Source organism: Vicia villosa, linkage group LG4, assembly GCF_029867415.1.
Source record: "Vicia villosa cultivar HV-30 ecotype Madison, WI linkage group LG4, Vvil1.0, whole genome shotgun sequence".
NCBI classification, from domain to species: domain Eukaryota; kingdom Viridiplantae; phylum Streptophyta; class Magnoliopsida; order Fabales; family Fabaceae; genus Vicia; species Vicia villosa.
This window is the reverse complement of record NC_081183.1, coordinates 10366537-10381504: the sequence shown is the minus strand read 5'-3', so window position 1 is coordinate 10381504 and position 14968 is coordinate 10366537. Positions and strand designations below refer to the sequence as shown.

General features: G+C 29.5%; 2 protein-coding genes across 3 annotated transcripts; one reads left to right on the top strand and one right to left on the bottom strand.

Annotated features, from left to right (window-relative positions):
* The first annotated feature begins 5483 nt into the window (after nt 1-5483).
* Nucleotides 5484-8485, top strand: LOC131594468 (protein SEH1). Its single transcript, XM_058866606.1, has 8 exons — nt 5484-5835; nt 6567-6678; nt 6792-6892; nt 7037-7114; nt 7221-7373; nt 7472-7584; nt 7906-8032; nt 8119-8485. The coding sequence occupies exons 1-8, from the start codon at nt 5671-5673 to the stop codon at nt 8248-8250; spliced, it is 981 nt and encodes a 326-aa protein (XP_058722589.1). The 5' UTR covers nt 5484-5670; the 3' UTR covers nt 8251-8485.
* LOC131594467 (type IV inositol polyphosphate 5-phosphatase 9-like) lies at nt 8456-11323 on the bottom strand. Of its 2 annotated transcripts, none has more exons than XM_058866604.1 (8): nt 11105-11323; nt 10820-10950; nt 10614-10721; nt 10038-10380; nt 9625-9809; nt 9380-9488; nt 8983-9134; nt 8456-8868 (listed from the first exon to the last, which is right to left on the bottom strand). In XM_058866604.1, exons 2-8 carry the CDS (start codon nt 10945-10947, stop codon nt 8730-8732), a joined length of 1164 nt encoding a protein of 387 aa, XP_058722587.1. In that variant the 5' UTR covers nt 10948-10950; nt 11105-11323; the 3' UTR covers nt 8456-8729. The 2 variants fall into 2 exon arrangements, with proteins under 2 accessions (XP_058722587.1, XP_058722588.1); XM_058866605.1 differs by having other exon boundaries at nt 10038-10377; nt 11105-11316.
* Nucleotides 11324-14968: the final 3645 nt, after the last annotated feature.

The following is a 14968-nucleotide window of genomic DNA, read 5'->3' as shown; positions in this document are numbered from 1 at the left end:
CAAACAAGGTGAGAAACACCACTAACACTAAATCATGGTAGTTGCGCCATGTACACCTCATCATGGAATTCACCATATAAGAAAGAAATTTTTTATGTCTAGTTGATGGAGCGACCATTGATGAATAACATCTAAGGCAAGTAAAGACAAACATATGCGATCTTGGCAACTAGAGATAATGTGTCTCTGTAGTCAAGGCCAAAGATTTGTGTATATTCTTTCTCTATGAGACGAGCTTTTAGAGGATCAATCTTTCCATCAGACCCAATTTTAACTATATAGACCCATCGACAACCTAATGTAATTTTTTCATTAAAATATCTAAGTTAAGAAATGTGATTCAGCCTAACTCATTCCTACCAAACTAGCTTGTAAGGTGATGATTAACCTCGTTTATAAGCACATGGTAAGGATTATCCCTACTTATAAGCACATGTTCAAGACATATTATGTCTAATGTGAAATTCTTAACACACTTTTCGCAACCAAGACTGGACATCTGGAATGTGGAAATAAATGGTGGGTAGTCTGATAGCAGAAACCTGATAGTAGGTGGCCCATCATATCTTAAGTTAGATCACCCAAGTAGTATTTATACTAATGTCACAATAAATACATTGAAGCTTAATGAATAAACACTAATCTAAAAAATTGTTTAGTCTCATAATACTATCAACCACTCTAGAAAATATACAATCATAATTAATTCTAACAATTATCTTTTAGCGATTTGATGATCATTATTTTCTTTCAACGATTTAAAGACATCCTTTGCGTGATTGAAACTTTGCTTTTTAGGTTCATTAAAAAGACAATGCATTTGTCCCATATATTATCTAAATACATTAATTACTCAATATCTCTTAAAAAACAATTTTTTTTCTTATAACTAGGACCAGAGGAAGTATTAAATTTCATCAAATTTAACAAATTGTTTATATTCAACATGTTTGTTTATGAATTCAATAGTTTCAAATTCCAAAATCTACATACTCAAGAATATCTACTTAATATAAATCTAAGGTTGTCATGATGACAACCCTAAACACATCACACATGTCATGCTAATAGTAGACACATGTCATTCTCATAGCTACTCTAACATCAACCCTAATTCTATTTTTTAAAATTAATTTTACATTAATAATTAATAACTAATAAGAATAAAATATAATATTCCACTAACCCTATTAAAAATAATAATAATAACATTAATAACTATTAACTAATATAAATGTATTATTAATCTATTCAAATTTCTCATTTTTAATTTATTCGGTTAATCTATTTCATCTTTCCTAATCCATAACCACCTACCATTCATTAGTCTTTTTATTCCATCGGTTATAAAATTCATTTGCACATTTAATTGATTTTCAATTTTATTCTTCAACTGCTCTTATTCATATTAATACGACCTTTAATTTCATTTCTTCAGTTACAAAATTCATTTACACATTCAATGGATTTTCTTATTCTGTCTCATCTTTCATACTTTTCAACTATCCTATTTATTCTCATTCTAATTCTAATTGGGGTGGTCAAGCATAAACATGGATTCGAGTCCTATATTTCTCAAGGATATTATGTCAAACACTACGATTAAAGTTAGAATCAGTCGGATATGGGATAATCTCAACATTACTAGGAAAAAGAATTAATTAGCACATATATGATCTTAATTGATGAAAAGGTACTCTTATTTCATCTATTCCTTTATTAAATTAGTTTTTGTTAATTTTTAATTTTTGCTTTTTTAATTTTAAATTTTGTAGAGCAATTACATACCTGCAATGATACTAAGAAAGTTTTGGAAGAAGGAATAATTTATGTTATTGAAGGTTTTGAGGTGTTAAAGAATGAGACAAGATATGATGTTGTTGAAAATAATTCTTCAATGCTTCAACTGTAAGGTGCTACAAAAGTGACTTTTCAAGAATGCGATTACGGAAAAATCTCTCTCTACGTTTTTTAATTTGTTCGTTGTGTTACTTTTTTTCTTTGTTCTACTGCACATGGCAAAGTAGAAATATTAGTAATTCTAGAAATTTGCCATTTTGGTTTTTCTTTATCTTTCTAATTTTAAATATAGGTAACTTTAGATAGTATAATTTAATTACTTTTAACCTTTTCAGATTTAAATTACATAGTTATCAACAAAAAAGAATTGAATCACATGTGATCATAAAATAATTTTTTTCATTAGTAAAACCTAAGTGTGGATTGGATAAGTGAGGATACGTTATTTATAAATTATTAATCATCAAACAACACATTTATTATTTCTTTTGGTTGCTAATGTATTCCATATTTTATATACTACTTTTTCTCTCCATTGATTTTATACATTTATATGAATTTTTAAAAATATGTGGTTACTTTGTTACAAGTATATATATAACGTTATTTGGTGTTTTATTATATGATTCATAGAAAATCTTAATAATAATAATATTTCTTAGTTACACTAACTTTTAAATATTTTTCAATTTTATTTCTTAAAAATTAAAGCAATCATTAAAATGATATTAATTAATAATAATTTTTAATTAATAAAATTGTGATATTTATTATTTTGCATACGAATGTATAATTTGTCCATATTTTTGTAATGAATTGTAATAATATTTATTTGTAACTCCTACTATCACTGTAAGAGTCATGTATGATATTTTTAATTTAGAAATTTATTATTTTGTATAAAAATGTATAATTGGTACGTATTTTAATAATTAATTGTGATAATATTAAGGTACAGTAAGATCTTAGAGTAAGAAGAGTGAGTCTTAAATATTTTAATGGTAATTAAAGTTAAAAGTTAACAATAATTTGAAAAACAAAAAATTAATTATAATAATAATAATAATAATAATAATAATAATAATAATATTTATTAAAAATGTCAATTTTGATATAGTATTTAAGAGTTTAGAATATGGAGAGTTCATATCAAATAATTAATAGAAATGATATCATAGAAGGATATATAGGAAAAATATGATAACATAAAAAAATGACGCAGAAACAAAATATTTAATAATCAGGCTCATTTCTTGATTTCGTCTTACGATTAAATTTAAAGATTTTGATTATTACTTTTATTACAACCTATATTTAGAAATTTATAATTTTTAAGTTTGTAAATTTTTGAATAATCGAGACTTATAATAATGAAAAAAAATCTTAAATATATTTTATTACCTTTTCAAAATAAGAAAAAAATGTTAAAATTGTATTGAAATAAAAAAAATGTTTATAACGATCTTTCTAAACATTTTAAGATTTTAACACATAATTTAATGAGTAAAAATATTTCACTTTCTGAAATATATTAATGGTAATTAAATTTATAAAAAGTGAGTGATAATAAGAAAAGTTCAAATAAGGTTATTATATTAAAAGAAATTAATATAATCTTTAAACTTTAATAAATGTTTCACTCCTGCCATTTATTTATATGGAATCCTAACAATTATCTTCTATTTATATTTTATTATTTTATAATATTTTATAATTTTCTTATAAATTTTAGAATTAAAATATAAAAAAAGCTCATTAAAATAATTTAAAGTCAACTTATTCTATTTTATACAAAACAAAGTTTTTAATAAATTTTAGAATTAAAATTTAATAAAACTCATTAAAAAAATTAATTTTAATTTATTCTTATTATTCCTCTTTTTTCACTTTATGTCTATTAAAAAACATACAATTTATTGAAATTTATAACGTTTGAATATTATATTATATTTCATAGTTTATTACTTCCAAAAAACTTATGACGAAAAATCATAAAAATATTAGGAAAAACTTAAACATTTTTATAATTTTAATGAAAATTAGAAAAATTCATACTTGACAGTAGACACCTATAAATATCTTTATAAATTTATATATTTTTAAAAACATTTATACTGATTTATTTCAATTATTTATATTTCTTTTTTACTTTATATCTAATAATAACATTCAAAACCGCTCACATATTCATCTTCTTTTTTATTACCACTTATTTCAATTTATTCTAATAATTTAACTTTTTTTACTTTATGTTTTTTTTTTCAATAGCACTCATGATCTCTCGCATGATCATTATGTTTAAGCCGAAAATTTATATATGCACTAATTTTTTTTAATAAAATTTCTATACTTTAATTCTAATAATCTAGATATCTTTTCATTTATTCTTATATTAAATATATTTTTGTATATATAATTAAAAATGTAACTCCCAAATAACTCTTGCAATTTTTTATCAATGTTTCTATAACTAAAAGATGTGTTCAAATTAGAAATATGAATAGACAGTTACAATAAACATATATTAATTATAATGATTATAATGATGATAAAATTAAAGTTTTACATAAAACTATTATGTGTAATTTTTATAATAAATTATATTGATAATAAAACGGTACCTAATTAAATAATTTTTATTGTGTATAGTATAATTGGAGATGTTATTTATGATGACAATTTTTGTTGAGGAGGGAAATTCTTACTCCAACAATAAGTTAGTAATTCTTGATAAATTACTCTTGGAGGAAGAATATCCCTCCTCATTTTTGTTAATCTTTTCAATTTCTTCAAGTAATAAAAAAAAAATTATTCAATATAAATAGGTCTTATCTTCCACCAACCCATATGGAAGGAAACGAGATCTACTTTTTATTTTGTATTGATATTTAATTTTATTACTTTTTTTAGTTTTCATTTATTATTTTTGGGACAACTTCTCTAACCATCATCAAAAGTTGAGTAGTGTAACTTCAACCAATCAGAAGATCCCATTTAATTTTAATGTATTTAATTAATTATAAAATAGTACAATTATTTATTATTTCCAAGACATTTTACACTGAATGTCACTTTACCCAACTTTTTGAGTTGGGTAGATAAGAGTTCACCTTATTTTTTTTTTTTTATGATATTGCATTATTCACGTAAATATGACATATTTTTGTAATTTAAAGAAAATAATTTAAAAAAATTTATGTATAATTTATTAAGATTTCTCATACTGTAAAATTTTATTTTATATTTAACATAATTTTAAAGCATGTTTAATCATATAATTATAATTAACTATACTTAATCAAATATATTATTTCATTTAAAAAAATTAAGGTAAAAATTTTAAACAAATCCGTGCAACGCACGGGCCAAAAATCTAGTTTTTATTAAGAGTGATGCTATTTAGTACGAAAGAAGTTGAACAAGAAACACAAGAATGTACATGTGTCATTAATTTAGTGGATAATTTTTAATTTATTATAAATTAAATTTCCTTTTTAATAGAGATCATGGGGTGGTTGTGATAAAGAATGGTTGAGATTTATTGTTGCTTTTCTTATTTTCACTTTTTCTTACTAATAAGCATTTTCCTTTTATTAATTCCAAAAATTTCTAAATGGTTTTAAAGGGGTGGAAAAAGAAAAAACCGTTTAAAAAACAAACAAATTTGGTCCGACCCATTGTTGTTTTTGTTTTTGTTTTGAACCTAAACAAACCTAACTCAGTCCAGCCACCACGCTGCCGAACCCAACACCACCGCGAATCAACCCCTCCGATCACCACCCTACTCTCCTCCCAAAATCCCGTCGCAGGAATGTGCTTTACCCATTAACTTTTCTTTTTCAAATTTGTTTTTCACAGAGAAATAGTGAAATGGCGAAGGAATTGTTGAGCCTTGACAATGGAACAACTTGCTCATCATGGAACTACTCTGGCACGAGACTCGCTTCTGGTTCCACGGATGGCACGCTTTCAATCTTCGATTTCCGTGATCCAGCTTCTTCTTCTAACAATCTCCGCTCTACTTTCAAAACTAAGGTCAATTTAACATTCAATTGAATTGAATATTTTTTTGCTGTTAAATGCACCGATAGTAGTGAATAACTGAATATTCAAATGCTTAATCTTTGTTTTTTACTTTAAGGGCGTGTTTGGATGAACGTAGTGGAAGCACTTATTTTATAAGCTGTTTTTAGCTTATTTTTATTAGTTCTCTCATTGCAAAAATAGCTTATATAGGGCTTGTTTGTTTAACTGAGAAAGAGTATAAATTTACTTGGGAATATTAGTGAGTATTCAACTGCATATGTCTTTACTTTTCATGTTAAGGGCATGTTTGGATGAACTTATTTGAGCTTATCTGTTGGCGGAAGCATGCACTTGTGATAAGAGGCTTGTGAAAAGAACTTATGACATTTCCATAAGCTATTTTAGTGTGTTTGGATTGACATTGGATAGAATTGATTTTGACATAATTGAGTTCGGTAGAATTGATTTTACCATAATTGAGTTTGGTAGAGACGTAGAGTTGATTTTAACAGAATTGAGTTTGGTAGAATTGATTTATGTTTGGATACATTTATGATAAACACATGCTAAAAAGTGATTTTCTTCAAGTCAAAGTTATAACAAACAGGCTATATATGATAAACGCATTTGCTAAAAGATTTTAATTAAACTGTTTATCCAAACAAGGCCTAAGCTACTCTGCTCTTGTTTTTCTTTCCATGGTTTTTGTATTAATGTTTTTTTCCCCTGAAACTGTGAAGGTTCATGAAGGAAACATTGTGAAGATAGTTTGGGTTCCGCCAGAGTATGGTGATGCAGTTGCATGTGTTTCCGCTGATGGAATTGTTTCATTGTTGGAAGAGATTGTGGAAGGTATCGTTGATTTGGTTTTTTCATTCACATTTCGGTTAAAAGCTCACAACTTTTCATATGTTTTATTCACTGAAAACCTATTTTTTTCCTATGTTTATAAATTGTCTATATAGATTCACAGCCTCTTCAGTGGAAGATTCGTAAAACCTTCGGAAGCAGTGAGAGCAAAGTCCTTGACGTACAATTTGGAATCTCTTTTACTCGTTTGAAAATGGTTAGTTTTGGATGTTTAACAGATATTTGATTCACCGTAACATTCTTCATCTTTGTGCATGCTTTTCACTTGAAATCGTGTACGAATGCTTAAACATATATACTATTGATTTTACACTCATTTACATTTTTATGAACACGAAAGGTTGCTGCATATTCAGATGGTTATGTGAGAGTTTTCGAGCTCTTGGATCCCTTGGAACTCACGAATTGGCAGCTTCAGGTAAAACTATATTGTTTTACCTTCTCCGAGTTAAGAAATGTGATACCTAAAATTCTTCGTATAATAATAAACCAACATGTTTTTTTATTCTGTTCTTTGTTTGTAGGCTGAATTTCAAAATGTTGTTGAATCGGTGTCTTCATTTGGAAAGGCTCTGTGCCTCTCTGCGTCCATATCTTTGAATCCACAAAAGAGTAGCGAGGAATTTAGCTTCCTTGTAAGTTTTAATTCGGATACACCAGAGCTCAATTCTTCCAAGGTAAACTAACTCTAGTCAAAATTTTATCGCTGTTATTTCATTTTTGATTTGAGATGTGTTATCTTAAATTTCCATGTTATGGTGCTTATTGTGTGCAGGTTTGGGAGTTTGACCAGGCTCATCGAAGATGGCTTCCTGTGGCAGAATTAGCACTGCCGGAGGACAAGGGTGATCGGGTTTATGCTGTCGCATGGGCACCAAATATTGGCAGGTAAAATTTGCATAATTTAAGTATTGTTTCAATCACATCTGTTAGTTATACATACTACCTTATATAGCATTGCTGTCGGTATCAAAATGCTAGACTTCTGTGCCGACAAGAGTTCGTGTCAGTCAACTCACTTTTAGTCATAATCAATTTTACACAACCAATTCATTTTAAACCTACTTTTGTCACCGCAAAACCAAACACACGCTAACTCAAGGAAGTATGTAGTTATGCACTACATAGGTTGTAATTGACTCTAGCACTATTTTCTTATGGAGTTAAAGACATGTGATTTGTTAATTACTAGTAATGAATTTCTTGTAGACTGTACGAGGTCATCGCTGTCGCAACTCACAAGGGACTTGCAATATGGCATCTAGGATTGAATCCTGATCATAACGGGAGACTTTCGGTAGATAAAGTTGCATTGTTGTCTGGTCACGAAGGCGTGGTATAATTCTGACTCTATTTATGACATCTATTTCTTTCAAACATCATGCACATGCTTGAATTAAAGTTTTGTTAAATGTTGTTTAGGTGTGGCAAATGGAGTGGGATATGAGTGGAATGACATTGGCTTCTACAGGCGACGATGGAATGGTCCGATTATGGCAGTCTAATCTCAACGGCATTTGGCATCAACAAGCTGCATTCGAACCTACTTCTTAGCCACCTACTCCTGTTACATGCAGCCGTCATATGTTGTAAGTAGTAAAAGCTGGCATCGATCTTCCCCACACCGGTATTAATTATTGAATAGTAGGACGGCTTGTATTTTGTTGTAGGTTAGATAAACAACATTCTCCTGTTACATGAAAGATATGATGATAACTTTTCATTGTCCGTGATTGGCAACAATCGCAATCCCTTGCAGTTCAATCAAATCACACTTTCTCTTTTCAAATGACATTTGAAACTACATTTGAGGGGAATGTTCCATAACAATCCTCTCAAAAATAGAGCAAATTATTCTTTTCTGCTGCTTCCCTATGTGTTCTCTAAGTACAAAAATCTAACAAAACATAACTCATCTCTCAAAGATTTAAGCTACAATATGCTCCATTCTAGGATCCTAAAACCTCTTTCAAAGAACGGTATATAATTAAAGCCGAAATCTCTTGGATGAAACGCCTCTTCAAAATTTCATATCATTTACAATTTGCTTCCGCAACCTTGATGTCCGCCGTGAACATTGCTCTTACTGGTCTATGATCAGAAACTTTTGACTCACTCCTGTTGTATTCGATTTGATTCATGCCCTTTCCAAACCATATTATTCTGTCACACCTGCAGTATTTTCTTGTGGTTAGAGTATATACCATTTTCAAAATGTAAACATTTGAATTCGGAGTTTATTCATCATGTGTATTTGGTTTCACGGTGAAGGGTAGTAAATATTACCATGCCGGGGAACGTTTCTTTTTGGTCATGTGATTCTCATCACAACCTATGTAATCATCTGAATTTGGAAGGTATTTGTATGTAGGTGGGAAATCTATAACTCCTTCATGCCAACCTTGGAATACATGTCCCTCTTTAAGCTCCATCTTAAGCTATATAATTTAGACAGTTTTGAACTTAAAAAATTGTGGTAACTAAATAAAATACTAACATATAATTGCGTTTTAGTCCCTCTAAATAATTTTTTTAAAGAAAATGAATTACGGGTCTTAGAAAATAGTATGATGTATGTACTATTTTGAAACCAAATTCACTCATCATATTAATTATAGAGGGAACAAAAGTGCAATTACATCTAAAGTTTTTGGTATGCTAGAACAAAACTTATAAACCTTACCTGATCATGTTCCAACAAGGTTTCCCATTCTCTTCTCTTGATCAATGAATGTGTTGCAAAGTGTGGCATATCTATCCTGTAGTTCAAGTCTCCCAGCCACACAATTCGACTGCATGTTACCAAGTACACATTTCAGATAAAATTCTCTCGTAATTTTTATAAAAAACGGTAACAGACCATCGTGGTCTGTTACCGTTTTCTAGGGATTTTGGTATGCAATTCAAAATCACAAACATATAGCTTACTCATGGTCAATAATGTTTTGAGGCATATCATGCATAGGACCTGCAGGGAAGCTTGTTTGGGATAAGATATCATTTGCATTAAAATTTCTTTGTCTCTTGTCTTCTTCTTTCCCACCAGAAGCTAGATGGCTACATATAAAGCAAAAGCTTGTTTCATGCAACACAAATCTAATTGATATTGAACCCTGCATTTTTAGATCAATAAAAGAATCAAAATGTGCTTTTTGTTTCTCTCGCCGTTTTAAAAACCGAATCAGATACCAAGTCGGGAAGACTTCTGAATCATGGTTCAACTGTTTAAACTAATTGAATTAAAACGAAACTGCAATTAAACTGTTCAAATAACCGAATTGTAGATAGTATTGATTCAAGATTCAACCTATTGAACCGTCTCGTTTGGTTTCTAAACTGACCTTGTTTGCCAAGCAACCCATAATCCCACAACCAACAGATGAGACATTCAAGTGCTGGATAGGTTGATAAAGGTCACATCTTGCCCAAATAGTAATGAACAATCCCACCATTTGCTTGCTTATGATGCATTGGAAATCATCAACATTTTCAAACTCTTCACAAACTTGTTCCTTCAAAGGATATATCTTCTGAGGTTCTGCTTTTTTCTCTTCTTCAACTATCTTTATTGGTTTCTTATTGTTAAGGGTTGCTCCAATAAGAGAATTCCACTTCATAGAATTTTTCTTGTTCTCTGGACCTAATACATTTGCTGCATTTAGAGGTACAATTTCTTGAAACCTGCTACAAATTTATCACATAAGAAACTATTAAACATGTCAATCGATTTAGGTTTTTTGCAATAATAAATTTGCACAGTGAGCATACTGGTGATTGTAGAATCGAGAGTAGGTGATGCAAAATATAAACATTTTTTAAAAAAAAAATACCAAGCTTGAATTATAGATCGTCTCATCTTGATTTAGAGTCTATGAAGTTTAAAGTAAATAATTTAAAGTAAATGAAAAAAAATTTACCCTAGAACATAAATATCTGCATAATCATTATGTGTGTCAAGCCAATCTTCAATGTTCAAATTCTGAGGTGGTGCAATGCCTCCAATGTTCCATGAACCAACAAAGATCCTAATTCAGAATAATTTTCATATCAGTTTCTTTTATATATAGTACTAAAAGTATATTAGACAAAAGCTACATAAACAATTGTTCAAAAGAATGTATACTTTTTGGTTTGATGATAGAATCGTCTTGTTGAATTTTCCGATGCATGATTCGAACTAGAAGTTTCTGATGACTTCCTGCTTAATATCTTCCTTAGGATCTTGCTCGAACTCAGCTTGAAGCCCTGCATGATCTTTGGATAAAAAATATACACTATTAGAATCAATTCAATCAATCAGAGTTGAACCAGAGTTGAACCTAGTTCACACTGGTTCAACTCTGATATGATTCAATTCAACTAGACCGCTTGTAAACGGGATCAAATCTATTCGAAAAGAGATACCTACTTGTTACAAATTGCAATCTTTACTTTCTGAGCAGTGTTATTCTAATGTAGTACTAATAGTTGCATGTACCAAACTAAAGAAATAGTAGGAAGAAAGAGAGTTGAACAAGATATCAAGAGGAATGAATGAGTGGAGGAGGGAAGGGATTTATAAACAAGATATCAATTGAGTGTCATGATTGAATTGTTTGTTTGACACAAATTTAAGGACAGGTTGTAGGTTCTAGCCATTTATAGAAAAAACTGAGGTCTCTCTCATGTGCTTGTTTTGTCTCCATGTATTAAGATATTTTGTCAAACAAGATATTTCTTGTACAGTGATGCTATTGAAACACATGGATCTGCATTATTGTTATTCAAACTCGAGTTACCACAGTTTCTTTTTCTGCAAGTATTTGTTCAAATATGCGTTGGCTATTAGGTCTAACGGTGTTGGAGACTGCAATGAAGACAATACATATGCTGCAATTAGGCGGTTAGAGACATAAATTTTCAATAAATATTTAAATATTTTAACAAAATCCGTGACTAAATTGTAGGTATTTTTTTGTGTCTGAATTCGAATTTTTCAATAATTTTTTTTTATTGGGAATAATACGTGAGAGTATAATCACTACTGCATGGCAATGTTATTATTTTTCATAGACATTCAATTATGTTAAATGTTTAAGGGCAGTTGATATGAAATTAAGACACTTAACTAATCACTCCTCTTGTTTATACATCTCATATTTTAGAGACTGTGCGTCTATTAATTTATTTCTAAATTTATGAATAGTTTAATTATTTTTGTTATTTAATGGTTAATTTAGTCTTGATAAAATATTCTCCATTTTTCATTTGAGTCTATTATATAGGTTATGGGTTTCCATTTTGTTAAGGCTCAGTGTGATTGTTCAATAGTAACATTACAAGTGTGACTCTTTCCACGTTAGGTGTTGATTATTGCTTCCAATTTGATACAAAAGTATGGAGCACACTGCATAATTGTAGTATCATTTCTACAAACCGTCGAATATTGAGTACATATGTCACACTAAGAGCTCTATTACGATATTCATATGAAAAACAAATATATATATATATATATATATATATATATATATATATATATATATATATATATATATATATATATATATATATATATATATATATATATATAAGACAAAGAGGAAGTCTTTATTATGGGAAATGATGCAATAACTCCAACCGTTCCCTAGCTTCCACATATGTACGGTCTTTTTCAATATTTTAATTTGTTATCGTCATGCATATAGAAAACGTATCAAATAATAATGAGCAAGTTATATGAAAATATTGTGAGAATGAGTTTTGAATGATAAAATATTATATAATAAAATAGGAAGTTAGTCATACAAGTAAAGAAAAGCTGGTATAAGGAGTACCAAACTAAAAAACCAACAAAATAGAAAAAGTAAAGATATAAAAACCATAAAATAGGAAAATTAAAAAAAGCTACACCACAGAGGAAACAACACTAGAAAAAATATCCACACTACTAAACCTCACCAAAAACAAAAGTCATGCTAAAACTCTTAAATCTAAAAAGGAAAAGAAATACTACATGACAACTTTTGAATCAAGTCCGAATTTTGATCCGTTATTTGTATTGGTATTTGAGTGATTTAATTTCAGGTGAAATATATTCTTTATTATATAATGTATAATTGTCGGTGATGTCAAAATGAGATATTTGGAGTGGTTTATCGTTAAGTAAAATATATTTTTTATGTGTGAGTATGATATAGTTTTTGAATTATGATTGTCGGTGAAAACAATGTAAATGTTTTTGAAGTGGTGTAATTTCAAGTAAATATACTCTTTATGGTATAGTAAGATAGTTCTTTTGAACTATGATTGTCAGTGAAAACAGTGAAAACTGACGTGTAAAGATTATTGGTATTGAGTGAATATATATACATGTTGAAGAAGTTTTACATCACTTAGTATTATAAAGGACTAGTGAGTTCAAGACTATATAATATAGTTAAATTCTTCATTACAAAATACACCAGTCAAAAACATTTTAAGCCTATATTTGACTTTTTATTCTCTAATACTCTTGTGTTAGAGTGTTATTAATTGTAGTTAATTATTTTCTTAAGGGGTCTTTGTGTACCGTGTCTGCGGATGGTTGATGATAAAATTATATGTAGTAACAATTTTCACATAATGTTATTCTTTGGTTATCACTTGACAATGACCATGCTTTTTTCTTCAGTTTTAGAGTTTTCATTTTAGAGTTTTCATGTTATGTTCTTGTGTTATTTAATTTTCTTTGTCGGGTTTTCCCAACAATTGGTTGAGACATAAGATAGGATTCTGAAGCCAGTTAGAGAAAGAAGATGAGTTCGTCTCTACTCTACCAAGAAACAAGTTCCAAGCCAAAAATACTCTTATCATCTAACTTTTTCATGTTTGTTGAACAATTTGAAAAACACTTATTATGCACATTTTTCAAATGGTCCACACTCCTCCATGCTTAATTATAGAAAACCCACCCCTCATTTTAGCTTTATCACCTAAAAATACAAACATCTAAAAAAGAATCTTAGGATTCCTAGAAAGAACCACAACCCACCCAACCACTTAAAAATTATATACCAAACCGACGAAGCTAAAATTTATGTAATAAATAAATGAGAGACATATTCTAGAAAATAGAAAATTCACATGCAGAATACAAGAGACATCATTTGTGTCAACAGTAACCTTCTACTTGAAAAGATTCTATCTAGAAGGAAATCTATCTAGCAGAAGCGGCTAAGAAAAAACCATCACCTCAGGCGGAACCCAACCATCCCAAATAAGTGAAAGATTCCCGATATCCGTCATATAGGTGGGAGCAGAAGAATTACTAAGGTCCAATTGAATTTGATAAGCAGATGCAACAAAGAAGATACCATATTTAGCATGCCTTTAAATCCACCTATCTCTATCATCAAACAAAGTAACATTTTGAAGAACCGAATAGAACAATGAAACCAAAAGTTCTTCGTGGGAAAAGAAGGATATTCTCCATCATAGATTCCAAGAAATTCTCCTATCCACCAACTGGTCTATCTTCTCCATACTCCCATTTTCAACTTGAGAGATAGTAAAAATTCGTTGAAATTAGAGGTACACTCTCAATCCAAGAGTCTTCTTTAAAGGAGATATAAAGACCCGATTTCACTTTTTTGTTGATACCATCCTCAAACCAATTAAGAGTATCATTTTCACTTTTGGACCCTAGAAGAGACACTTCTTTCAATCAAGGAGAAACCTAGCGTAATCTTGAAGACCTACCCCCTCCTCTCAAGGAGGAAACGAGAGAATCACCGTATCTGGCTGCAAGTATATCACACCAAAGGCTTGAGGCACCCGAGATCAATCTTTACCTTCATTTGGCCAAGAGGGCCAAATTGACTAGCCTGGGGTCTCTAACACCTAAACTTCTTTTTATTTTAAGTTTACACACATTTGACCACTTCACTCAAAGGGTCTTAACCTCATCTTTTTCATCACTCCAAAGAAACATCCTTTGAATCCTAATTAATTTTTTCCCCTATTATTTTTTAAAAAAGAATTAACATTAAAAACCGAATTAAGAAGGATCACTCAGTCTCTAAGGCGAACATATCTATGTTTTCAAAATTAAGAAGGATCACCCAGTCTCTAAGGCTAACATATCTATGTTTTCAAAATTTGAATCTCTTGCACATCAAGATAACTAGATAGTATTAAGTGCTTGCCAATCGATCACTAACTCCTACCAACAAGCCCAATCATCTAAGTAGAAGAAACTCAACCTACACTGAAGAAAATCCAAGCCGATTTTAAAAAGTCTCAATTCACGTTA